The sequence below is a fragment of the Canis lupus genome, chromosome 10, assembly GCF_011100685.1.
Source record: "Canis lupus familiaris isolate Mischka breed German Shepherd chromosome 10, alternate assembly UU_Cfam_GSD_1.0, whole genome shotgun sequence".
Taxonomy (NCBI): domain Eukaryota; kingdom Metazoa; phylum Chordata; class Mammalia; order Carnivora; family Canidae; genus Canis; species Canis lupus.
The window spans coordinates 6322669-6344198 of NC_049231.1; the positions used below are offsets into that span (position 1 = coordinate 6322669).

The following is a 21530-nucleotide window of genomic DNA, read 5'->3' on the forward strand; positions in this document are numbered from 1 at the left end:
TGGGTCACTCCGGAGTGGGACATCCCTGGGCCACGGTTGCCTACTAAGTAAACAGCGGGCGAGGGCTCCTTATGGGGGTGTTTCACGAGGTTCAAATGGTGATTTATACCCAGGGAGTCGCTAGGTAATGAATCTCTTGCAAAAAGGGCTAAGAGCTCAGTGTAGTGGGTCGGGAAGTCTGAAGGAGCCCGGGCCCCTGCTGTCTTGCTTGGGGTGCTGCACAGGCCCTGAACAGCCTGCCCTCGGGGCTCCCTGCCACGTGGGCCTCATGACATTTTGAGAAGCCACTGTTGCTAGCCTCTGTAACAGGACTGGGCACAAGGCGATGAAAGGACGTACCGGTTTATCTAGTATTCTGGGACTTGGGGCATGCGTGGAGGGAAGGAGGAGTGTGAGATAAGGAATGCAAGAGCGCATGCACACACACACACAAAGAATTAGAAGTAGGTACAAGTGGTTATCAACCAGAAATAAAACTGAACCCCTTGGAAAATGTTCTTAATTTAGGGCATCTGTGGATCGAACTCGCTGAATCTAGGAATCTCTATTTTCACCAACCTCTGAAATTTAGCATTTCCTATTATTATCAATGCAAGGCAACCAAGCACAGTGGGATTAGCAGTTCCTCTGACTTGCTCACAAATGGAAATGATGCACTGTCATTCCACACAGCCTGCAGGATTGTTTATGCTCATCATTACTTTGCAATGATAGCGTGATTTTTACTCACCACTAGCTCTGGTTACTTGCCCCATTAGTGAAGCACGCGTTGCCGTATTACATTCCTACAACTAGGGAAAAGGGGCAACAGAAAAGGATTTCTTGCTTACAACATCCAATTCCCCAAAGGCCCCAAGGCTGCCTGAATAAAACCCGCACACCCAGTCCTTCTGCAGTTGATTTAAATGGAAACCCAGTAAACACCTTTAAGGAAGCTGTGGCAGGGGCAGGTGAGGGATGGAATAGGAGCAATTGTGCGGCTGTGTCCGTGTCTGGGCACAGATTCTGTTACACCTAACGTATCTTGTTTCCAGAACCATGATTTGAATCAAAGAAGATCAAACCCCGTGAAATAAGGAGCCTCACTGCAACGCGATGCTACTACATTTTTTTAAAAAGCAACTCTGGCATTTTTCTGACGAGCAATCCAACCATTTCCTTCAATGAGGCAAAGCATTCTGAAGGCACTGCAACAATCCTCTGATAAAATATCTGGGCAATTTTTAAGCAGTCAAGAGAAAACCTGGGGGCGGGAAGGGGGGTGGGGGACTAGTGAAGCAGAGCCCAGAGGGGCAACACCCTGCCTTTTTTTTTTTGGAAATGAAATGGTTTTTATTAACACCCTGCTTTTGAGAACACCTTTGCATGGCTATGCTAGAAACGCTGGTACAGTTATTTTTAAAAATGCAATTAATAATTTTCACAGCTCAAATGTGTAAGAGTTTTTACATAAAGAAAGTTTGTCACTAAAGACTGAATAAATCTAGCGCCGTCTGATGCAGGGCTTCACTGTCACACCATCAGTCACTATCTCTAAAGGTGGGGTCCTATCACTGATCTATTTTAAGCTCCGCAGGGGAGTCTCAAGAGCTGCCAAAATTGAGAGCCTCTGATCTAATAGGGAGGGACGGAGCCACTAAGCAGTTCCAGCCTCAAATCTGCCATCAGGGGGGATCCCTGGGTGGCTCAGCAGTTTAGCACCTGCCTTCCGCCCAGGGCATGATCCTGGAGTCCCGGGATGAAGTCCCGCGTTGGGCTCCCTGCATGGAGCCTGCTTCTGTCTCTGCCCCCCCCCCCCGCCCTCTCTCTCTCTCTCACGAATAAATAAATAAATAAATAAATCTTTAAAAAAAAAAATCTGCCATCAGCTCTCTGTGTGACCTTGGGTGAGTCACTTACATCTCCCTGACTTGACCAGAACAGCAGTGTCCAAACTGTTTCTTGTTTCCGAAGTGGTACCTTAGAAAAGAGGACGGGGGGGGGGGGGGGGGGGGGGGGCGGTGTTTGAATGATTAATAAGTCCCTTTGACTATTACTTCAACTGTTTCTAACACATTTTGACAGCTTTTGAACTAGGTAAAACCAAATTCATCAAGAGATTTCAGAATCTTGAGTGTCCTCCTATGGCAGGGAACTTGGGGTGAGTGATGTGTTATTGGGGAAACTGCAACCACCAAGGGGGCCCTCCCTCAGGCTTTAGATGGCCACTCAGCTCTTAAGGTCTAAGGGACCATAAAGTCACAGAGACATCGAGTTACGGGGCTACGGCACCCTTCCCGTCACTTAATAAGCCTTGCAGAGCCAGGCGGTATCCAAAATGCTTTGTAAACATTAGCTCGGTTGGTCCCACAACAGTCCATCCTGAGAAGAGCCACCCTATGAGGTACGGCTACGACGCGCACCCTATAGGGGAGGACCAGAGAGTCCAACTGCTGGAGGTTAGCACCTACTGAGGGATGCAGCTGGGAGCTGGGAGCAGGCTCCATGCTCGGGCCGCCCAACCCTGCCGAGCTCAGTACCCTTGCGCCGGCCCAGGAGGGAACGTTGCTCTCTTGCCCACGTGCCACTCACCTCTGCTTCTCCTCTCGGCCACCGGAGTTGTTACCAGAGTGATTTTTTTCTAAAACACAAAATCTGACCCTATTTCCTTTACCAGCTTAACCTCCTCCTCCTTCATAGCCTGGGCTACGTTTGTAATCTCTGAAGTAGTCTCCGACTCTCCCCTCACAGCCCGTCCCTCCAAATCCCACTCACCAAACCATGGGTGGCACTTGTAGCTCATCACAGAGCACTACTACCCCCTCACCTAGCCCTCGTCTTAAATATCACCTCCTCCTGGAGGCCCCCACTCCTACTGCAGCACTCATCAAATTGTGCGTGTCTGGTGACCTGGTTGGGCAGTGGTAAACTGAAAGAATATTTTGGAAAAGGGGTGGGCAACTAATAGGCAGTGCAGGTGAAAAGGGGATTGTATATGGCCCCTGTGGACGGTGGCCTGAGGAAGACCAACCTCGAGGGCTAAGTCAGCTTGGAGTGAGATTCTGGGCTCTTGAATTTGAAACGCCTCTGCACAGAAGAACAAGGTGACGGCCAGGCTTAAGAAGTGCCAATCCCATGGCATCACGCACTGTGCTGCAAGAAGGAAGCACTAGAATTTGAGAGGCTTGCAGAGAAGTGTCCTGAGGCGAAGAGGGCCTCGGTCAGGATGGGATTCGTGGGCCTAGAGAGGAGACTAACAACCTCACAACACATTTCAAAGAACGGCATGAGGCTGGAATGGGCCATATGGTGCTTGAAATGGAACCAAGAGGGGCGGCCCCGGTGGCCCAGTAGTTTAGCACCACATGCAGCCCAGGGCGCGATCCTGGAGTCCCGGGATCAAGTCCCACGTCGAGCTCCCTGCATGGAGCCTGCTTCTCCCTCTGCCTGTGTCTCTGCCTCTCTCTCTCTCTTTCTCTGTCTCTCATGAATAAATAAATAAAATCTTTAAAAAAAAATAAAAAAAAAAAAGAAATGGAACCAAGAGCATAACAAAGAATACAAATCTACTTCTGAAAGTGGCATGAGCAAACAGGATGTGCCATACACTCCTTTCGAAAAAGACCCAAGGACCCCATTCTCTATTCAAAACAATGCCATCAAATGCCATCAGGTAGGAATGTCTGGTTTGATGTATAAAGTTGGATCTGAGAACCTGGAGGAAAGAACGAATTCCTGAACGTCACACCAGGATCAAGGGCCTACAATCATGTCGGGGGAGGTCTGAAAGATCCCAAGGAGTATAAACAGGATGCTTTTAAAGTGTCTCACATCTTCAATTTAATCGCAAACACACATCTATTTCATCACTGCACAGAAGAGGACCTTCAAGGACTCCCTACTGCCCTGGGTCTCCTGGATCCTCACGTGGCTTACGGGTCCTGCATGCTCTAGTTGCTACTCCTTCCCCTGTGCCCTCTCTCGCTCTTTGTCAGTGCTCCTGACCTAGGCAGCCTGGATGCAGGGCTGTGGGAACCTCACAGTTGCTTCAAGGAAACCAAAGGGACCAGCTGAGCCTTGTGGCCCTACAGGACCAGTTTGAAACACATACTATTCTCTTCTAAGCTATGGAGACTCCTCCCCGCCCCCGCCCTCCCAGGAAGATTAAAAAACAAAAAACCCCAACAGGCACCATATTCCTCTCTCTGGCGGACTGAACTGCTGGAAACCACACAGTTTCTTCAGCCCCCATGCGCTGCTGGATTGGTTGTACAATCTGCTATCGCTCTATCCTTTGAACCAGTGCCCGAAAGGCTAGACACGCACGTGGGAACGTGGAGAGCTGTGTTCTCCACCTGCTTGGCTCAAGCCAAGGCCCCAAAAGAGGGAAGAGAAGGCTGTGGCTCCTTTCAACATCCTCTGCCCACCCCACCACACACATCCTCCCACAGCCGAAGCCACCGCACACCCCCCACGTGGTTAGTCACGTTAGAAGGAAGGAATGCCTCCTTAGTTTGGTATCAGCTCAGAGAACAGCATTCTGAGCTTATATGGTAAATACACAGGGTTTTGCGGTTTACACTAACAGTCCAAGGCTAACTTTGTCACTGGTGCAAATATACCAACATACAATGGTGCTTTGAAAAGTTGGATAATTCATGTATGCACCTGCAAATGAGTTAACACAAATCCTATCTGTGGTGATAGGTCTTGGCAGAGGAAGAGCACAGCCGTCAAATCGAGAGCAACCTGGGTTCGTGAACTTACTATGATGTGATCTTGGGCACCTTTCCTAACTCCTCTCACCTGTTTCCTTATTTACAGACCAAGATGAGACTAGGACACAGAGAGTAACGATTCATTCTTTTAACACACGTCTCAGAGTCTGCTATGTGCCAGGCTCATGCTGGGTACTGGGGAGGTGGGAGAGAGGAAGAAAAAAACCATGTTCCCAACTCTTGAGCCTAAGAATCCGGAACGTGAACAGGTGTGCTAGAGAGGGGACGTGTGTGGTGCCACAGGAGCAGGTAACATGTATTAAATGTTCAGGCCATCGTGGGTTATAGGAGGCGGGGCGGGTGGACAGGGAAAGAGTGGGGCCATCAAGAGATGCCATGAGGAAGGGGTCTTAGTGATGGGAATGTTGTATCCTGACTGGTGGGATTACACGAATCTATACATATGCTGAAATTCATAACAGTGCACATTCAAAAGGTTAATGAGACATATTAATTTTTTATATAATAAAATGGGTAGCAGTGTCCAGCATACCAAAGAACAAAAAAACTAGGAGAGCAATTACTCACACTCACTGTTAAATGGTCCGGGGGAACGATGAGCAGGCAGGGAGAGCAAGCCATCCACGGCGGCTCCCTACTTTTGACCCTGCCAGACGGGGTGCTCACGTTCCTCCACTGTCCAGCTCCCTTTATGTCTCTTCTTCCTGAATCACTTCCCCTAGGAGACGTCTAAGGACACCTACTGATCACCTACCGGGTTTACTCTCCGCCACACCGCCACAAAATGGGCATCACCATCCCATTTTGCCCGTGATTTAACCAGGGCACAGTTAAGTAACTCCCGCTATGTGGTGACACCAGGATTTGAACCTGGTCCTTCAGATTCCAAGTTAAGAGATCTTTCCAATTTCCCAATACATACAACTCTGTGTCATTGCCTCCCTGGCTTCTGTCACCCTGTAGCCTTTAGCACTCCAGCCTTATTTCACCTTGTCGCTGATTCATGACTGCATCGTATCTTGGGCCACCAGCTGATCAACAAAACTTCTGACACTGGCCCTGCATTAATCTCTGGTAGGATCAGAAAACATTGCTGGGGCAACCATCCCAGGATGCAAAGTTCTAAACCTGAAAAATCAACCCCCTCAAATCTGGAGTAACATGCTCTTGACATAATGAATTTCACATTACTGTTATATTTTAACAAATGTTTACCTTGTTTTTGCTCCAGACGAACAGGAGTTAAACATGCACTCTGTTTTAGGAAAAGCAATACTGAACCCTTTCCTGACTTACCGCACACTTCAATTTGGCAGCCATCACTTATGTCTTACAAAAAGAATAATGCTGAAGCAGTTTTCTTATTGCATTCTGATTTGAAAGAAAGAGATAAAGAGAAAGACAGACAGACAGACCTGTGTGTACCTTACAATACACACACGGCCATCCCTTTTCAGGAATACATCTGCAGCCAGATAAAAGAAGATTTCAGAGGGTGACAGGTTGGGAACTTAAAGTTCATAGTTTCTCTTTCAGGATTTCTCTGAAGTAGGCCCGATATTACATCTTTCTTTTTCAAAAGTCGTAGAGCCTAATTTTTAATAATATTTGCTTATTTTCTTTTTCCCATTTCCATGATCATCTCTAATGCCAGAACTTAAATAAGAGCTTTGGACTGGGAAGGGTCCCTTGGGCCTTTTAACAAATATAAAACTGCTCCAAACAGAGATTTATCCCCTGAACCAGCTCCTGACATAATTCTTGATACAAGCGGCTTGCATCCATCCAGCTTCTGCTATAATTACAGCACAGCTAATCAGGGGCATCAAAAATCGGTAGCCTACGCTGCGCTCTGTCAAAAAAAGGAGCCACATTATGTGCACCTCAACTCTGGGGAACCCACAGGCAAGAGCCTTTGTGAGCCATCTGGGAGGCAGTGAGGTAGCCCCTCTTATGGCGTGCTGACCAAAAAAAAAAAAAAAAAAGGGAGATTCTAGACAAAACCTCAGATGTTTCCTGTGGAGCTTGACAGAAGTGCTGGGATATGAGAGGCAGGAAACACAAAGAAGACCAGGGAGTGAGGCCTGACACATCTGTGCCAGTGTCAAGAGGCCAGGCCTCTCTGTTCTCTCACTGCACAGAGCTCTATGGGTGTGCAAGCCCCCTTGGTCACCCCATCCTCCACCAGAAAGCACACAAAGCTTGGGGTGGGGTGGGGGTGGTGGTGAGTTAAAAAATGATCCATCAGCACATAAGAGGAAAATGATAAATTCTTTCACGTTTCTTCTAGAGCTGGAGAAGAAATGAAGCTTTGCTAGTTGTTTCTCTTAGGAACTGACACTGGCGCCCTCACGTGGTATGTAAGCCAGCCGGCTCCACGTCAAGCAGGGAACCCTGATGTTCTGATGCACCCGCTGGCTTTGGCACATTGTGCAACTCTTTGCTCCATAACGTGTGTCCCCAACTAAGTGGTCTTGTGCATCACACTACTAAATTTTTAACTAGATCATCCCTTACAACGTGGACAACAGGTGTTTAAAAAATCCATGCACTGAAACTGCTGATAGAACACACGTGAGCAAATGAGAATACATCACAGCGGGCACATCCGACTCCAAGTAATGACAATCTAGTCATACCTGACAACAGGAATAATCGTTCTAATCAAAAGTAGCAGAAATGCTAAAAGGGACAGCTGAAATATGGAACTGGAGCTGCTACTGTGAATGATGACTTCTGCCTTGAGGTATTAGCTGATGGGAACATGAAGTCTCTGCAGTTGGCAAGACAAAAAATGAGTTACTGTGGGAAAAATATTTAGAACAATGCCTGACATATAATAAAAATCGCATGACTGTTAATGGTGATTATTTTAAAATGTTTCCTTTTCATCTTTATTGCCTTCAAATTATTTTTAAACTAATATATTTTTATAATCACTAAATACACATAAAAAATATGGCCATATAGTAGTAGAGTTGTATATTATGAAATGAACAAATACGTTGAGGGTACGTACTCATACACATGGTTTGGAGATTGCTACTCATAGAAAAATGGAAATAAGTGGTTGTCCTCTTAGCTGTGTTCCCTGAAGATACAGGTAATTCAGCTCATTTGACACTCATCTTCCCTTATCATACACCAAATGGTGCTGGAATTTAGAAATCTACGGAGGGGATTTCGTTTTCAGTAACACAAAGAGAGTACCACAAAGGTGGAAATTTTACTTTGAGTTAAGTTCCATGGTTGTTTTTACAAAAGGCTTCCTATGAGCACAGGATGTTCTTGCCTCCCTCCTTCCTCACTGCCAAAGAAAAAGAACCACTGATTTCCCATTAGGCAATGACACAGTTGCCAGTCTTCTGACTCCCCACTCTAAGCTACTATACCGCTTGATTTCCATAGTTTCTGGCCAGTTTTCAAGGTACCACACAATGAAGATGATAATTCAGAATCTGGAGGATCTGTTTTAGGCATTTCATCCACAGCACTTGATTGAAATCTCCAGCTCTGATCCTCAGGGTAACACAGAATGGGGAGAAAAGTAAGGCAATGACAAAGCAGACGCAGGAAATTTGAGTAACTTCATTAAAGTCATCCCTAGGGCCCATCCCCAATGCTGTGCACTTGGCATCAATGCCCTTGCAGTGTACTTTTTTTTTTTTTTTTTTTACCATATCTCTTTTTATTTTTATTTATTTTTATTTATTTAAATTTTTTATTTATTTATGATAGTCACACAGAGAGAGAGAGAGAGAGAGAGAGAGAGAGAGAGAGAGGCGGAGACATAGGCAGAGGGAGAAGCAGGCTCCATGCACCAGGAGCCCGATGTGGGATTTGATCCCGGGTCTCCAGGATCACACCCTGGGCCAAAGGCAGGCGCTAAACCGCTGCGCCACCCAGGGATCCCACCATATCTCTTTTTAAATAAATTATTAAGATGTTTTGTTCTCCAGTAGAAAAGAATGCTTAATTTCATAGGCATAAAAATGAGGACTGCTTCCTTCTCAGGATCTGACTATATGAAATGCAGAATTTTTTGTTTCAATTCCTCTGCTTTATGAAATAATAAGATGTGGGGCACATTTAGTAGTTTGGTTTTTGTTTTTAGATGGCAATTTAGTTTCCTTATTAAATTTTTATTTAAAAAATTTTTTCATTAAAAAAATTTATTCGGGGCAGCCCGGGTGGCTCAGCGGTTTAGCGTGCCTTTGCCCTGGGCGTGATCCTGGAGATCCAGGATCGAGTCCCACGTTGGGCTCCCTGCATGGAGCCTACTTCTCCCTCTGCCTGTGTCTCTGCCTCTCTCTCTCTCATTAATAAATAAAATCTTTTAAAAAATGTATTCATGTATAATTAATGTACAGTGTTATATTCATTTCAGGTGCACAATGTAGTGATGCAACAATCCTATACATTACTCAGTGCTCATCATGATAAGTGTACTCTTAGTCCCCTTTATCTCTCTCACCTATCCCCTGGCAACCACCAGTTTGTTCTCTGTACTTAAGAGTCTGTCTTTTTTGGTTGTTCATTTGTTTGGGTTCTTAAATTCCATATGAGTGAAATCATAGGATATTTGTCTTGCTCTGACTTATTTCACTTAGCATTATACCCTCTAGGTTCATCCATGCTGTTGCAAATGGTAAGACTGAGTAATATTCACACACACACACACATATATATATATACACGCACACATACTACATCTTCTTTTTCTATTCTTATTGATAAATACTTGGGCTGCTTCCATAACTTGGCTATTGTAAATAAACTGCAATAAACACAGGGGTACATACATCTTTTCAAATTCATGACTTCATTTTCTCGGAGTAAATAAAGTGAAATTATTGGATCATATGGTAATTTAATTTTTAATTTTTTGAGGAACCTCTACACTGTCTTCCAGAGTGACTGCGCCAATTTTCATTCCTACCAACAGTACATAAGGTTTTTTTTTTCCTTTTCCACATCCTCACAAACACTTCCTATTTCTTTTTGTATTTCAGTCGTTCTGCCCCATTTTATTTTTTTCATTCTATCTCATCTTAAAAACATTATTAAATAAATTCTAATTTCTGAGAGAGAGGAAATATAATGTTTGTGACAGTTTGGGCTAAATTGCGTGTGGTTTATTCTAGACTCAAAAATTAGCTCAGGGGTGTTCTCAAACTATTACTTTACATATCAAAAACTCCCCCTAAATTAGATTACAATAAGGAGTGCCTGAGTAGCTCAGTGATTGAGCATTCAACTCTTGATTTTGGCTCAGGTCATGCTCTCAGGGTTGTGATGTTGGGCTCTGCACTGAATAGAGATTCTCTCTATCCCTCTCCACCCCCATTCTTTCTCAAAAAAAAAAAAAAAGGAGGTTACAGTAAAAGCATGTGAAATAATACTGAAATGCAACTGCAACACTATTAGAACAGCAACAGATAATATTAATTGAACACTTACGACATGAGAGGCACTATTTTAAGCACTGTTGTATTTTTAACTCATTTAGTCCAAACAGCGCTATGAGCTAGGAGCTATTATCCCCAATTCAGAGATGATGAAACTGAGGCATTGAGATTTGGACTCATTTGCACAAGGTAACTAATATCTAGTAAGTGGCGGTGAGAGGATTTAAACTTAGACACACAGTATTATTCAATCAGAAGGCTTTTTCTTCTTGCCTTGGTTTCAATGCAAACAAGTTTTTCGATAAGTTAGCAAGAAAAAGTGGACTCTGAGAACACTAAGGTGATAAACAATTTCATTTCCATTCTGTTCTTCACCTGAGTCCAGTTTCTGAGCCGACAGGACAAAGTGCCTAATAACTCCTGAATCAGGGGCGCCTCGGTGGCTCAGTCGGTTAAGCATCTGCCTTAGGCTCAAGGTCATGACCCCAGGGTCCTGGGATGGAGCCCCCTGTCGGGCTCCCTGCTCAGCTGGGGGTGGGGGTGGGGTCTGCTTCTTCCTCTCCCTGCCAATCTCTCAAATAAATAAAATCTTAAAAAAAAAAAAAAACAATTCCTAAGTCAAAAGAGAAATCATAATAGAAATGAGATACTATTTAGCATCAAATCATACTGAAATTACATTAGGAGTTATTCCTCCTTTGTGCCTGCTTCGGCAGCACAAAGAGGAGTTATTCCTCCTTTATTTCAGCCTTTTCCAAACACATTTGTCTGCCACATTTCCCTGCAGCTAATGGGTAAAGAGGCAGCATGTCACAAGAGGCCAGACTGCCTCGGTTGATCCCAAGCTCCACACTTCACAGGCACGTGCCTCAATCTCGTCAGTAAAATAAAGATAATGATGGGACATTCTTCCATACAGTGTCAGGTTAAGTGAATCAATACTGGGTGACGGACAGATCCGTATTGTGTCTGGCACGTGAAGGCTGAGTATTATATTTAAAAAGGAAGAAGACAAAGTCTCTAGAGGCTATCACTCTCGACAATGTTCTCCGTGTCTAAGCTGTGGGGAAATCAGATTACAAGGGAAACAAGGAAAAAGTTCCATCTTAGCACCGCTTCTTTTCCTTTAGCCTTAGGGTGTGCCCCAGTGGGAAAAACCGATTGTGAAGCCAAGCTGGAGCTGCACGCCCTGCTACTGTGGACACCTCCGTCCAGCCCGGTGCCCACCGAGAAAGCCAACGCCACTGAGGAGGGCACTGCAAAGTCACTCTGGCATCGGCCTGGTTCTCAAGTCACCCTTCGTCATCACTCGCAAGAGTCCGAGGCCCTGGAACCAAGGGACGCGAGTTTTGAGAGAAACCACTGCACTCTTGCTTCAGAAAATCTAAGGAAATAAATAGAAAGGTTATGGATTCTTGCACAAAACAAAGACCTTAACTAGAGGGAGGATTTAGAGGGACACATACAATGAGAAAAATAAAAGGCTCCCCCTCTTGTTTTCATAGCTGACATGACTGCGGGAAGCAGACTGCCTAATGAAGGCCGAACATTCCAGAAGGGCTGCCACTGTGGAACCAAGAGCGACCTTCATTTAATGTTCAGGAGTGAGGGGCGGGGGGCGAGCCCTTCTGAGAGGAAACAGCTGAAAAGAATGGCACATCTTCTGTTCAAAGAGTAGAAAGAGCGCTTCCCGTTTCCCTTTCACCTCTCCCCAGCCGTCTGCTCCCGCTCCCCTGCTCCCCTCGCACTCGGGAGGCCGGAGGCGGAGGCCCAGGGCCGCGCTACCCTCCTCTGAGGAAGGCCATCAGCCTTCGGCGCCTGCTGCGCCCGGCCACGTGTGGACACAGCCGCCTCCTGTTACCGTAACCAGACACTGAACCAACGGACACTGCAACCACATACTTTGATGTGTTTTGACTAAATCAGACAACAGAAGGGTGCTGTGCTCCTAAGGAAAAAGGCCTGGGAGGCAGGTGGCCACGTCTAGTCTTAGGCCAGAAACAATCTGTTCCCAAGCCGGGAAAGGCAGTCAGATGCGGGGGGAACGTCCGGGTGCTGGCCTCCACGGCCCACCTCCCACCCCTCAGCCACGCAACCTAGAGACAGGAGCACCTGCTCTTAATACAAAGGCTCTGCGGTGCCCTTTGGAGGGGGACGTTTTCTCCTCCGCTGAAAAGTCAGCTGGTGTTGTCCTCTGTTTACCTCACTCCCAGAGGGACCAGGTACATGGGAACTGAAAAGCCAAAGGCTTTGGAAAAGTGAGGTTTTCCCTTACAGAGGACACTCGGTGTGGTGGATAAAGGCTACTTCAAATCTCCCAAAGCAGAGAAAACCTAACAACGGTGACTAGGTTCCTATAAATCTTGATGTCTTTAATTAAAATGCTTTCAGGGATGCCTGGGTGGCTCAGCGGTTGAGCGTCTGCTTTCGGCCCAGGGCGTGATCCTGGGTCTGGGACTGAGTCCCACGTCGGGCTCCCTGCATGGAGCCTGCTTCTCCCTCTGCCTGAGTCTCTGTCTCTCTCTCTGGGTCTCTCATGAATAAATAAAATTAAAATTTTTTTTCTTTAATTAAATAAAATGCTTTAAGTGGGAGGCAGGTAGGAGGCTGCTGGATAGGGTGTTGCCCTCAACAAGCTTATAGCATCTTTCCTAAGAGAAAGTGCTTGGGAGTACCTTTGGGAAGTGCTAGCGTTTTACAACCCCTCTTTCCTAGCCACCCATCTGGTGTCCCCAAATAATCCGAGGCACAGGAAATGTCAGGAGCCGTGCACGTTGCCGCAGAGTACCTGTTTCATGCCAGCCTGCTTGAGGGATCACGGCTCCTCACATGTAAACCGGCTGATGGGAGGCAGACACGGGAACATTCCACCCTGAACTTGACATAGAACATTTCCTCCTTTATATCCTCCTCACCAGCGACATCAAAATTTCTCTTCCTTACTTCTCAAAAAAATATTCATTTCACTAGATCACTAAATTCTAATTAAAAAAAACCAACCACCACCTAGATCTGTTACTATTTTCATAAGGGAGAACACAGCAATTCATTTTCCTTTCCTTTTCCATTTCTTTAGGCTAAAATACTATGGTGCCGAACACTTCGAAATTTTTATTTGTATCTCTTTTAAGTTTTATGACTTCCTTCAAACATTGCTTCTTTAGCCCCTGATGTTTTCCTTTTATATGTAGATGGAATCTGAAATTAGCTTGTGATTGATTTATTTATTTTTTTGGTCAGAACTCAGCAAGTACTACAGGAAAGAACACAAGAACACTCCTTCAGTAAATGCCTCACAGAGCCAGGAAGACAGAACAGTTTATATTATTTTTACCCACTAATTTTTTTTTAAAGAGTTTGTTTTAAAACAGGAGGATTTTTTTTCTTTAAAGATTTTATTTATTTATTCATAGACACAGAGAGAGAGGCAGAGACACAGGGAGAGGGAGACGCAGGCTCCATGCAGGAAGCCCGATGTGCGACTCGATCCTGGGGTCTCCAGGATCACACCCCAGGCTGCAGGCGGCGCCAAACCGCTGCGCCACCGGGGCTGCCCTAAAACAGGAGGATTAATTTGACTCTTTTGGCTAAAAAGATTACTTGTCCTAATAGGATAATTCTCTAGGAGCTGGCATGAGAGATGGATAAAAGTTGCCTTAGAATCTCTGTACCAACTAATAATTTTCCACAGGAAGAAAAATCCCATCTTTTTTGCTACCCAGATGCCCCTGGTTATAAGAAATGCCATCACATATAAAAACTTCAGGACGTTTTAGGTTTTCTTCCATCTTCAAGTAAGATGAAGGTGATTATTATACATGGAAGAGGTTTTCTGGAAATACTTGTGTTTACTAAGTTGACTGGGAATGAGAGGTCAAGAAAGGAGGGAGAAATTTTTTTTAAAAAAGATTTTATTTAGGGATCCCTGGGTGGCGCAGCGTTTTGGCGCCTGCCTTTGGCCCAACGTGCGATCCTGGAGACCCGAGATCGAATCCCACGTCGGGCTCCCGGTGCATGGAGCCTGCTTCTCCCTCTGCCTGTGTCTCTGCCTCTCTCTCTCTCTGTGTGTGTGTGACTATCATAAATAAATTAAAAAAAAAAAGATTTTATTTATTTGAGAGAGAAAGAGCATGCATGAGCAAGGGGAGGAGAAGAGGGAGAGGGACAAGCCGACTATGTGCTGAGCACAGAGCCCGACATGGGGCTCCATTCCATGACCCGGAGACCATGACCTGAGTCAGAATCAAGAGTCAGATGTCTGACTGGGCCATCCAGGTGCCCCAAGGAGGGAGAAATTAATCACATACATCACATGCTGGAGAAAGCCCATGTACTTCCTTTGTGCCAACCTTCATGCCTATCAACTCTACGTGTGCAAATAATGATGCTGTAATTTATCCTTTTGTCCCATTTCTGGCCTCTGATGGTATTTGCCATTTTTATCATTATCTTTCTTGACCTCATCTCTCTGTGGCCCCTGGCATAACTATTTCCCCTCCTTGCAGCTCCCTCCTTGAAATGTCTTTGGGTTGAAAGCTCCTTAAATCTAATCCTCCCTAACATGTGCTCCTGAGCTCCGAACCCTTATTTCTAACTTCCTACGAAACACTTCCACCTGGAAGGTCAGAATCCTCACCGTTTCTGCCCATCCTCTCACCTTTCAACCTATGCCTGAGCCAGTGGTCCACTTTCAGAGACCAGCACCCAAAGGCTGAAACCTGCCCTTTTAACCTCTTCCTCCCATGCAGGTCGTCATCTGGTCCCCTCAACAGTGAGGGGACCTCATCTCACCTCATCTCTCCTGAGCCTGCCTCTTGCTCCAATCAGTCTTATTTCAAGCTTTCATCATTTCTCACTTATATTTCTGCATGAGCCAGTCTCCTTCTGAGGTGTCCAATCTCTAGGTTTGCCCCCCAAGCCTTTCCAAGTCAGCCTCCCTGCTGGATTTCAGCAGATCTGGATTTCATTATACCCTAATATCATTTGGTTAAAGTTCCATCTTATTAGGGCATTAAATGGCTCTTGTGTATGAAACCTGCTTGCTTATTTTTGTCTTATCACCCTCCAAGTGACTACAGGTGCCCCAAGACACTAGAAGACACGCGTCATGTGCTTTCACACTAACCTGGCTTCGCATATGCATGTTCCTTATGTCAGGATCTCCTCTTTTTCTTATTTGCTTGGTTAATTTCTATTAACTTTTTCCTTTGCTTTATTTTTAAGTAGGCTCCACACCCAGCATGAAGCCCAGTGCAGGGCCTGAACTCATGATCCTGAGATCAAGACTTGAGCTGAGATGGGGAGTTGGGTGCCTAACCGATGGGAATCAACCAGGTGCCCCCCCCCATTCACTTTTTTTTTTTTTTAATGATGGCTTTAATGTTGCTTTCTCCAGGAAGCATTCCCTACTTGAGCTGAGATGGGGAGTTGGGTGCCTAACCGATGGGAATCAACCAGGTGCCCCCCCCCATTCACTTTTTTTTTTTTAAATGATGGCTTTAATGTTGCTTTCTCCAGGAAGCATTCCCTAATCTGACCCATTCCCTCACCTCTCTTAACTCATCTGAGTTAAGCTTATAAACAACCTGGATTTTAAAAATCTTTCTCCTAGAGGCATGGGTGGCTCAGTCGGTTAAACGTCTATCTTTCGCATGAGCGCGTTCTCTCAAATAAATAAAACTTTAAAAACTAAAAAATAAAATAAAATTTTTCTCTCAAAACTCACTCCATTGTTTTGCTGCTGGTTATTGGCTCTTTGTCTCTTGTCAACTCAGCTCTAGGAGGACTGGAACTGTACTGAGTTCATCTCCTTACCCTCAAGGCAGTGAAGGATCAGACTCACAGAGAGAGGAGGGGCAGATCTACCTTGTCTCCTGCAGGTGACAGGTTTGTGCTGCGCCCTAGACTGTCACTCCCCTTTCTAAGCACCACCATCTTTGAATTAAGGGATGTCTTCTAAATGGGAAAAGTCAATGGCTCCTTTTAAGCAGTACATCCAGTATGCCCTGCTGGCAAATTGCTCATTCAGAGCAGAAGCCGGAGTCCTGATAACAGCCCTCCAGGTCCTGCCAGATGACCCTACCCCACTCTCACTGCCTTTCTGACAACATCTCCTGCGATTCACACTTCACTCTCTGCTCCAGCCACACGGGCCTCTTGGCTGATTCGGAAAACACCGGGCCTGTTCCTGCCTCAGGATCCTTGCAGTTGTCTAGGATGTCAGAAAAGTTCTTCCAAATAGCTGCACTTTCCAGTCTGTGCCCAAACACCATCTTCTCAGTGGCACTTTCTTTAATACCCATGCATCTCACATTTCCTACATTCCTGCATCTCTGCTTTTTCTTCTCCATGGCATTTATTATCCGCCGCGGGATACATTTTAATTGTTTGTCTCCCTCAAGGGATACAAGTTCTCTGTACATAAGGACTTTTGTCAATTTTATTCCCTGAATCCTTGGCATCTAGTTCCTGATACACAGCAAGCGCTCAGTGGTTTACCTGGCACAGCAAGTCATGGTTTTCGAGCTTTTAAAAAGCAGTGCAAACAACAAAACAGCATCCTAATTTAAAAACAGGCAAAGGAGTCAAATATAGAATAAATAAATACTGAATAAAGAACACCTGATGTTTCTTTTAAGAAGCTATATATATTTTAAGTGCATTGCTGGTTGTAATGTAAGATGGTGCAGCTGCTGTAGAAAACAGTATGGTAGCTCCTCAAAAAATTAAACAGAATTACTGTATCATCCAGCACACTTCCACTCTGGCCATACATAAATCCAAAAAAATTTAAATCAGAGACAGGTATCTGCAGACCCATGTTTATAGCAGTATTATTCACAATACCCAAAGAGCCAGAAGATAGAAAAGCAAGTGTCCACCGATGGACAAACTGATAAACAAAATGGTGTGTATACAGAACGGAATATTATTCAGTCTTAATAAAGAATGAAATTTTGATACATTCTACAACATGGATGAACCTTGAAGGCATAATGTAAGTCAAATAAACCTGACACAAAATGACAAATATTATATGATTCCATTCATATGAGGTGCCTAGAGTAGTCAAATTTAGAGAAAAAGTAGAATAGTAGCTGCCAGGAGCTGGGAGTAGGGAGGAACGGAGGGGAGGGTTAGGGGTTTAATGGGTACAGAGTTTCAATTTCAGAAAAAGTCCCAGGAGATGGATGGAATTACAGTAAGAATGTGTCTGATGCCACTAAACTATACACCTAAAAATTGGTTAAAATGGCAAGTTTTATGTTATATCTAATTTCCCACAATTAAAAAAAGGCAGCACAGGTCTTGCCTTAAACTCTCATAAAAAGCCAAATATGTAAGGCAGATAGAAGTGAGGTGGCTGCGGCTGAAGCAGCAAATGGTGGGATGGGATGCGTCCATGCTGCTTGGCACGGTTGCTACCTCCTGGAGCCAGGAGCCCACAGGGTTTCAGAACCAGCACAGGGGAGGTTCAAGGCTCCATCCTGAAGTACTTATGCACTGGTTTCACGGTTCTTTTTCTTTCTCTCTTTTTTAAAAGATTTATTTATTTATGAGAGGATGAAAAGGGATCCTTTATAATCCTATAAAAGTGTATATACAGAGGGAGAGGGAGAATCTTTAACAGGCTCTATGGTCAGTGGGGAGCCCAACACGGGGCCCGACCCCAGGACCCTGAGATCAGGACCTGAGCAGAAACCAGGAGCGGACCCTTAACTGACAGAACCACCCAGGTGCCCCCGGTTTCATTGTTCTTAAGGAAAGGAAGTTAAAAAGTTACGCCTGGCTCCATTTCTTGGAGGAATTTAGAAACAAGGAAAAATGACATCATCAGCTGGCCTTGGGCCAAATGTCAATGCTGACTAATTTTTACAGAAATCACTTCATATCCCAGTGGCAGGGGAAAGAGCAATAGTAGGTCACTGTGCCCAGATCTAATCATCCTTAGTATGTCACATTTTCTGAGCCCTTTTTCATAGTAACTCCATCCTCAAAACAATCCTGTCAGATAGGTATGAAGGAAAATTGTGTGATCTCCGATTTATAAATGGATAAACAAAATTCAATGGACATTATTCACAGAGAATCCCTTGAGTGAGACTAACTCTAGGATAAGAATTTGCTCACATTTATCACGGATTTATTAAATAAGACACTGGCTCAACATTCCCACTGACAACGGATTGCACACTTCCAACCAGTCTTTTTCTACCATACTTGGTAATAATTACTATTACTCTTTTTATAGGAAAATAAAGCTCAAAGAATAAATGACTATCCTAATATTAAATAGTTTAATAAATGATGGACTGTGATGGATTGCTCTGGAACCCACTGCTCCAGAGCCTGGGTACTTTACTGTTATTATTCTGTACTGCCCATCTGAGCTCTGACTCTGGCTCTTTGGGAAAAGCCCTGTCAATGCTTCCTGCAGCCTTGAACACAAGTCCAACCGATGAGTCTCCATAGGTCACTGTGTTTCTAACTCAAAGCTGAACTAGTATAACAAAATAAATCAGGAGTCTTATCCCTACGCATAAATGCAGAGAGGGTGCAGCCCTGGTGGCTCATTGGTTTAGCGCCGCCTTGAGCCCAGGGCCTGATCCTGGAGACCCGGGATTGAGTCCCATGTCGGGCTCCCTGCATGGAGCCTGCTTCTTCCTCTGCCTGTGTCTCTGCCTCTCTCTCTCTCTCTCTCTCTCTCTCTGTGTCTCTCATAAATAAATAAATAAATAAATAAATAAATAAATAAATAAATAAATAAATAAAATCTTAAAAAAAATAAATGCAGTGAGATACTATTTCTTACACCAAGAAAAGGTTCCTGGATCCTGTATAATCCTATTAAAATGTATATACAAAAATAGCCTCAAGATTATTAGAATAAAGAGTCACATTTGGGTCATCTCATTCAAGGTTTCCTTTCTGTAAGCTGAATAAAATGTGGTGGACAGAGTACCGATTCTTCCCTATACCTTTCTGAGTGTTTCTTCAGAACTTTCTGAGGGCATCTGCTTTATTCTCCAGAAGCCGAAGAGAGGAGAAGTGCTCTGTGGTTTGTCAACAGGGCATGGAGTCTGCAGGGCTGCCCCATGGGATGCAAGGGCTATGGGCCAACTGAAACAGTATTTAATTTGCAAGAGCATCGGGCAGAGGGGAAGAAAGGGGCAAAGCCATGGCAGGGCTGTCAGCCAATGGCTAGCGTTATGTCCGTCCCTCACAAGAAGCTTCCGGAGACCATCCCCTTCACAAAAATCTTAAACGGGCTCCTTTACAACCACCTGACGTTATAAACACTGTATTTTGCCATAAAGCCTATATACGATGTGGGTGTTTTATTTACTCTAGGTATGAAGAGCCTAATAAACACCAGCTCTTCACACACGTGTCACCTTAAGCTGTGACTGTGTGATACCCCGTGTACAGCCCCACTGCTCCACTAACTCTGGCGACACTGGGATTCAGCTCTAGCTCCTCACAGTGGGGCCAAAGTGCCCCTGTTCCTCTCACCGAGAACTGGGGGCCAAGGGGGGGCGGTCTTACCGAGTTCTCCTTCAGTTGCAGCCCCTCCCCATTGGGAAGGGACGACCGCCTCTTAGCCGAGTTCCTGTTCGGGGTTGAGGTAATGGCCCCTGCCTTCTTCTTCACAGTGAGTACCTCACAGCTGGCTTGGTCTTCGTTGTGCGTGCTCTTCCCGGCATTAATAACCCTGCAGAAAAAGCCAGAAGAGGGGTCAGGCAGTGATTTCTGGAAAGCTCAGAGCTCAGTCTCAAGGGTCAGCCGAGCCAGTCTCCACAAGTGGCACAAAACTAAAGCCCAACCTAGCACGCAGGACCCTCTGGCCTTGGTATTTTATGTTCCCCGGTAAATTAATTTTTCCAAAATGAAATTATATCAGCACACGTTAAAACATTTACCAAGGCACTGTTTCGGGCCCAGCTCAGCTTCCCAGGTGTCTGACCGCTGTGAGCAACCCCATCAATCCATTTTGGTCAAAACACAGGAGACAATCACTCTTTTGGCAATTACGATAAAGATCGACGGGCAGGCTGGGGGGATTCTGTTGTGTTTCTCCAAGTGACAAAGAGCAAAACCCACCATCAATCTTATCAAAGAACAAGGCAGTACAGTAATTTACAGCACACTGTAAAATCCACGAGAACAGAGAACCACAGTTCACTACCGCCATGTCCACTTTGACTTCACACACAGAGAAGTGAGTGGATCAAAGGTGTATTCTTTTTAAATTATCTTTAATCCTTCATTCTTTCTCCTGTATGACAATACTCGTCACATGACACCATTACATTAGGCTACGGGGCACTCTGACTTGGACGTGTGGGCACAGGATACTCTAGCATGTGGATAGTGCTTTGGCCTAATTACTAAATGTTTCAGGCATAGGACTGCATTAGAAGAACATGCCACATCATTCATATGCCTTTCCTGTATCGGGTGACTGCAGGCTGACCTCTTGGGTTTCAGTATCATTTTCTTACTAAGTAATTAATTAGCAGCTAAAATAGATTTCCCAAAAGAGCGCTTTCTTTAATTTGCCATTGGCTGTGTTTTCTTTTCAAAACCTCAACAGTGTCACAGTAGATGACAGAATGAGTGTGTGCGGGGAGGGTCCAGAACGCAGTGGCAGAGAAAGAAAAGATGCTTTCTTTTTAGGTGAGACAGCTGGAAATCCACGCTCGGTGTGATGTGACACCACTCTGATCAATCAGGCTGTACTCCCTCCTAAGTAGAAGATAATCCTTTCCAAATATTTTTTTTTTAACTTTTCAATTCTGAAATAATTACAGACTCAGTAAATTGCAAAAACAGTACAGAAAGCTTCATGCACCCTTCCCCCAGCAGTATTATTTTACATACCTACAGTATAGTATCGAAACAAGCCACTGACACTGATGAAATATCGTCAGGCTGCAGGCCTCATTCAAATTTTTTTCTATAAAATGGCTTTCAGTATTGAAAACTGCATCAATGTCCATAAGTCAATGCACATTTGCCACAACCGAACGGGAAACAGTAGACAGGGATGAGAGTGTCCCCAAGATCTAAGGGAGTGTATTTCGTTCATCCTTCTGTCAAACCTTAGGAGTCTATGGACATGTTTTGGATGTTTTGACATTTACTTCAAATTTATTTTTTAAATGTACAGTATTTGGGGAAAAAATGCAATAATTTAGAAGTTCATTCCCATCTGTTACATGTGAACACAGAAATGCTCATGGCCTATATATCTGGGCAGCTCTGGCATAAGAAGCCTCTGTCTTTTCTCTTTAATTGACTGGCATCCCCTTGATTGGAAGGAGAATTTTTCAAATTTCAAATGTTTCAAATTTCTGGGTTGATCACAACTGCTCCACGATCCTTACTGGCTTCGTTATAAATT

At 44.7% G+C, this 21530-nt stretch overlaps 1 protein-coding gene across 3 annotated transcripts in view; it reads right to left on the minus strand.

Annotated features, from left to right (window-relative positions):
• Window positions 1-21530, minus strand: part of PPM1H (protein phosphatase, Mg2+/Mn2+ dependent 1H) — a 253879-nt gene that overhangs the window by 137392 nt on the left and 94957 nt on the right. For all 3 annotated transcript variants that reach the window (XM_038549877.1, XM_038549879.1, XM_038549878.1), the window contains exon 2: window positions 19673-19838. In XM_038549877.1, the coding sequence (XP_038405805.1) occupies window positions 19673-19838 (166 nt within the window). The remainder of the gene's footprint in view (window positions 1-19672; window positions 19839-21530) is intronic.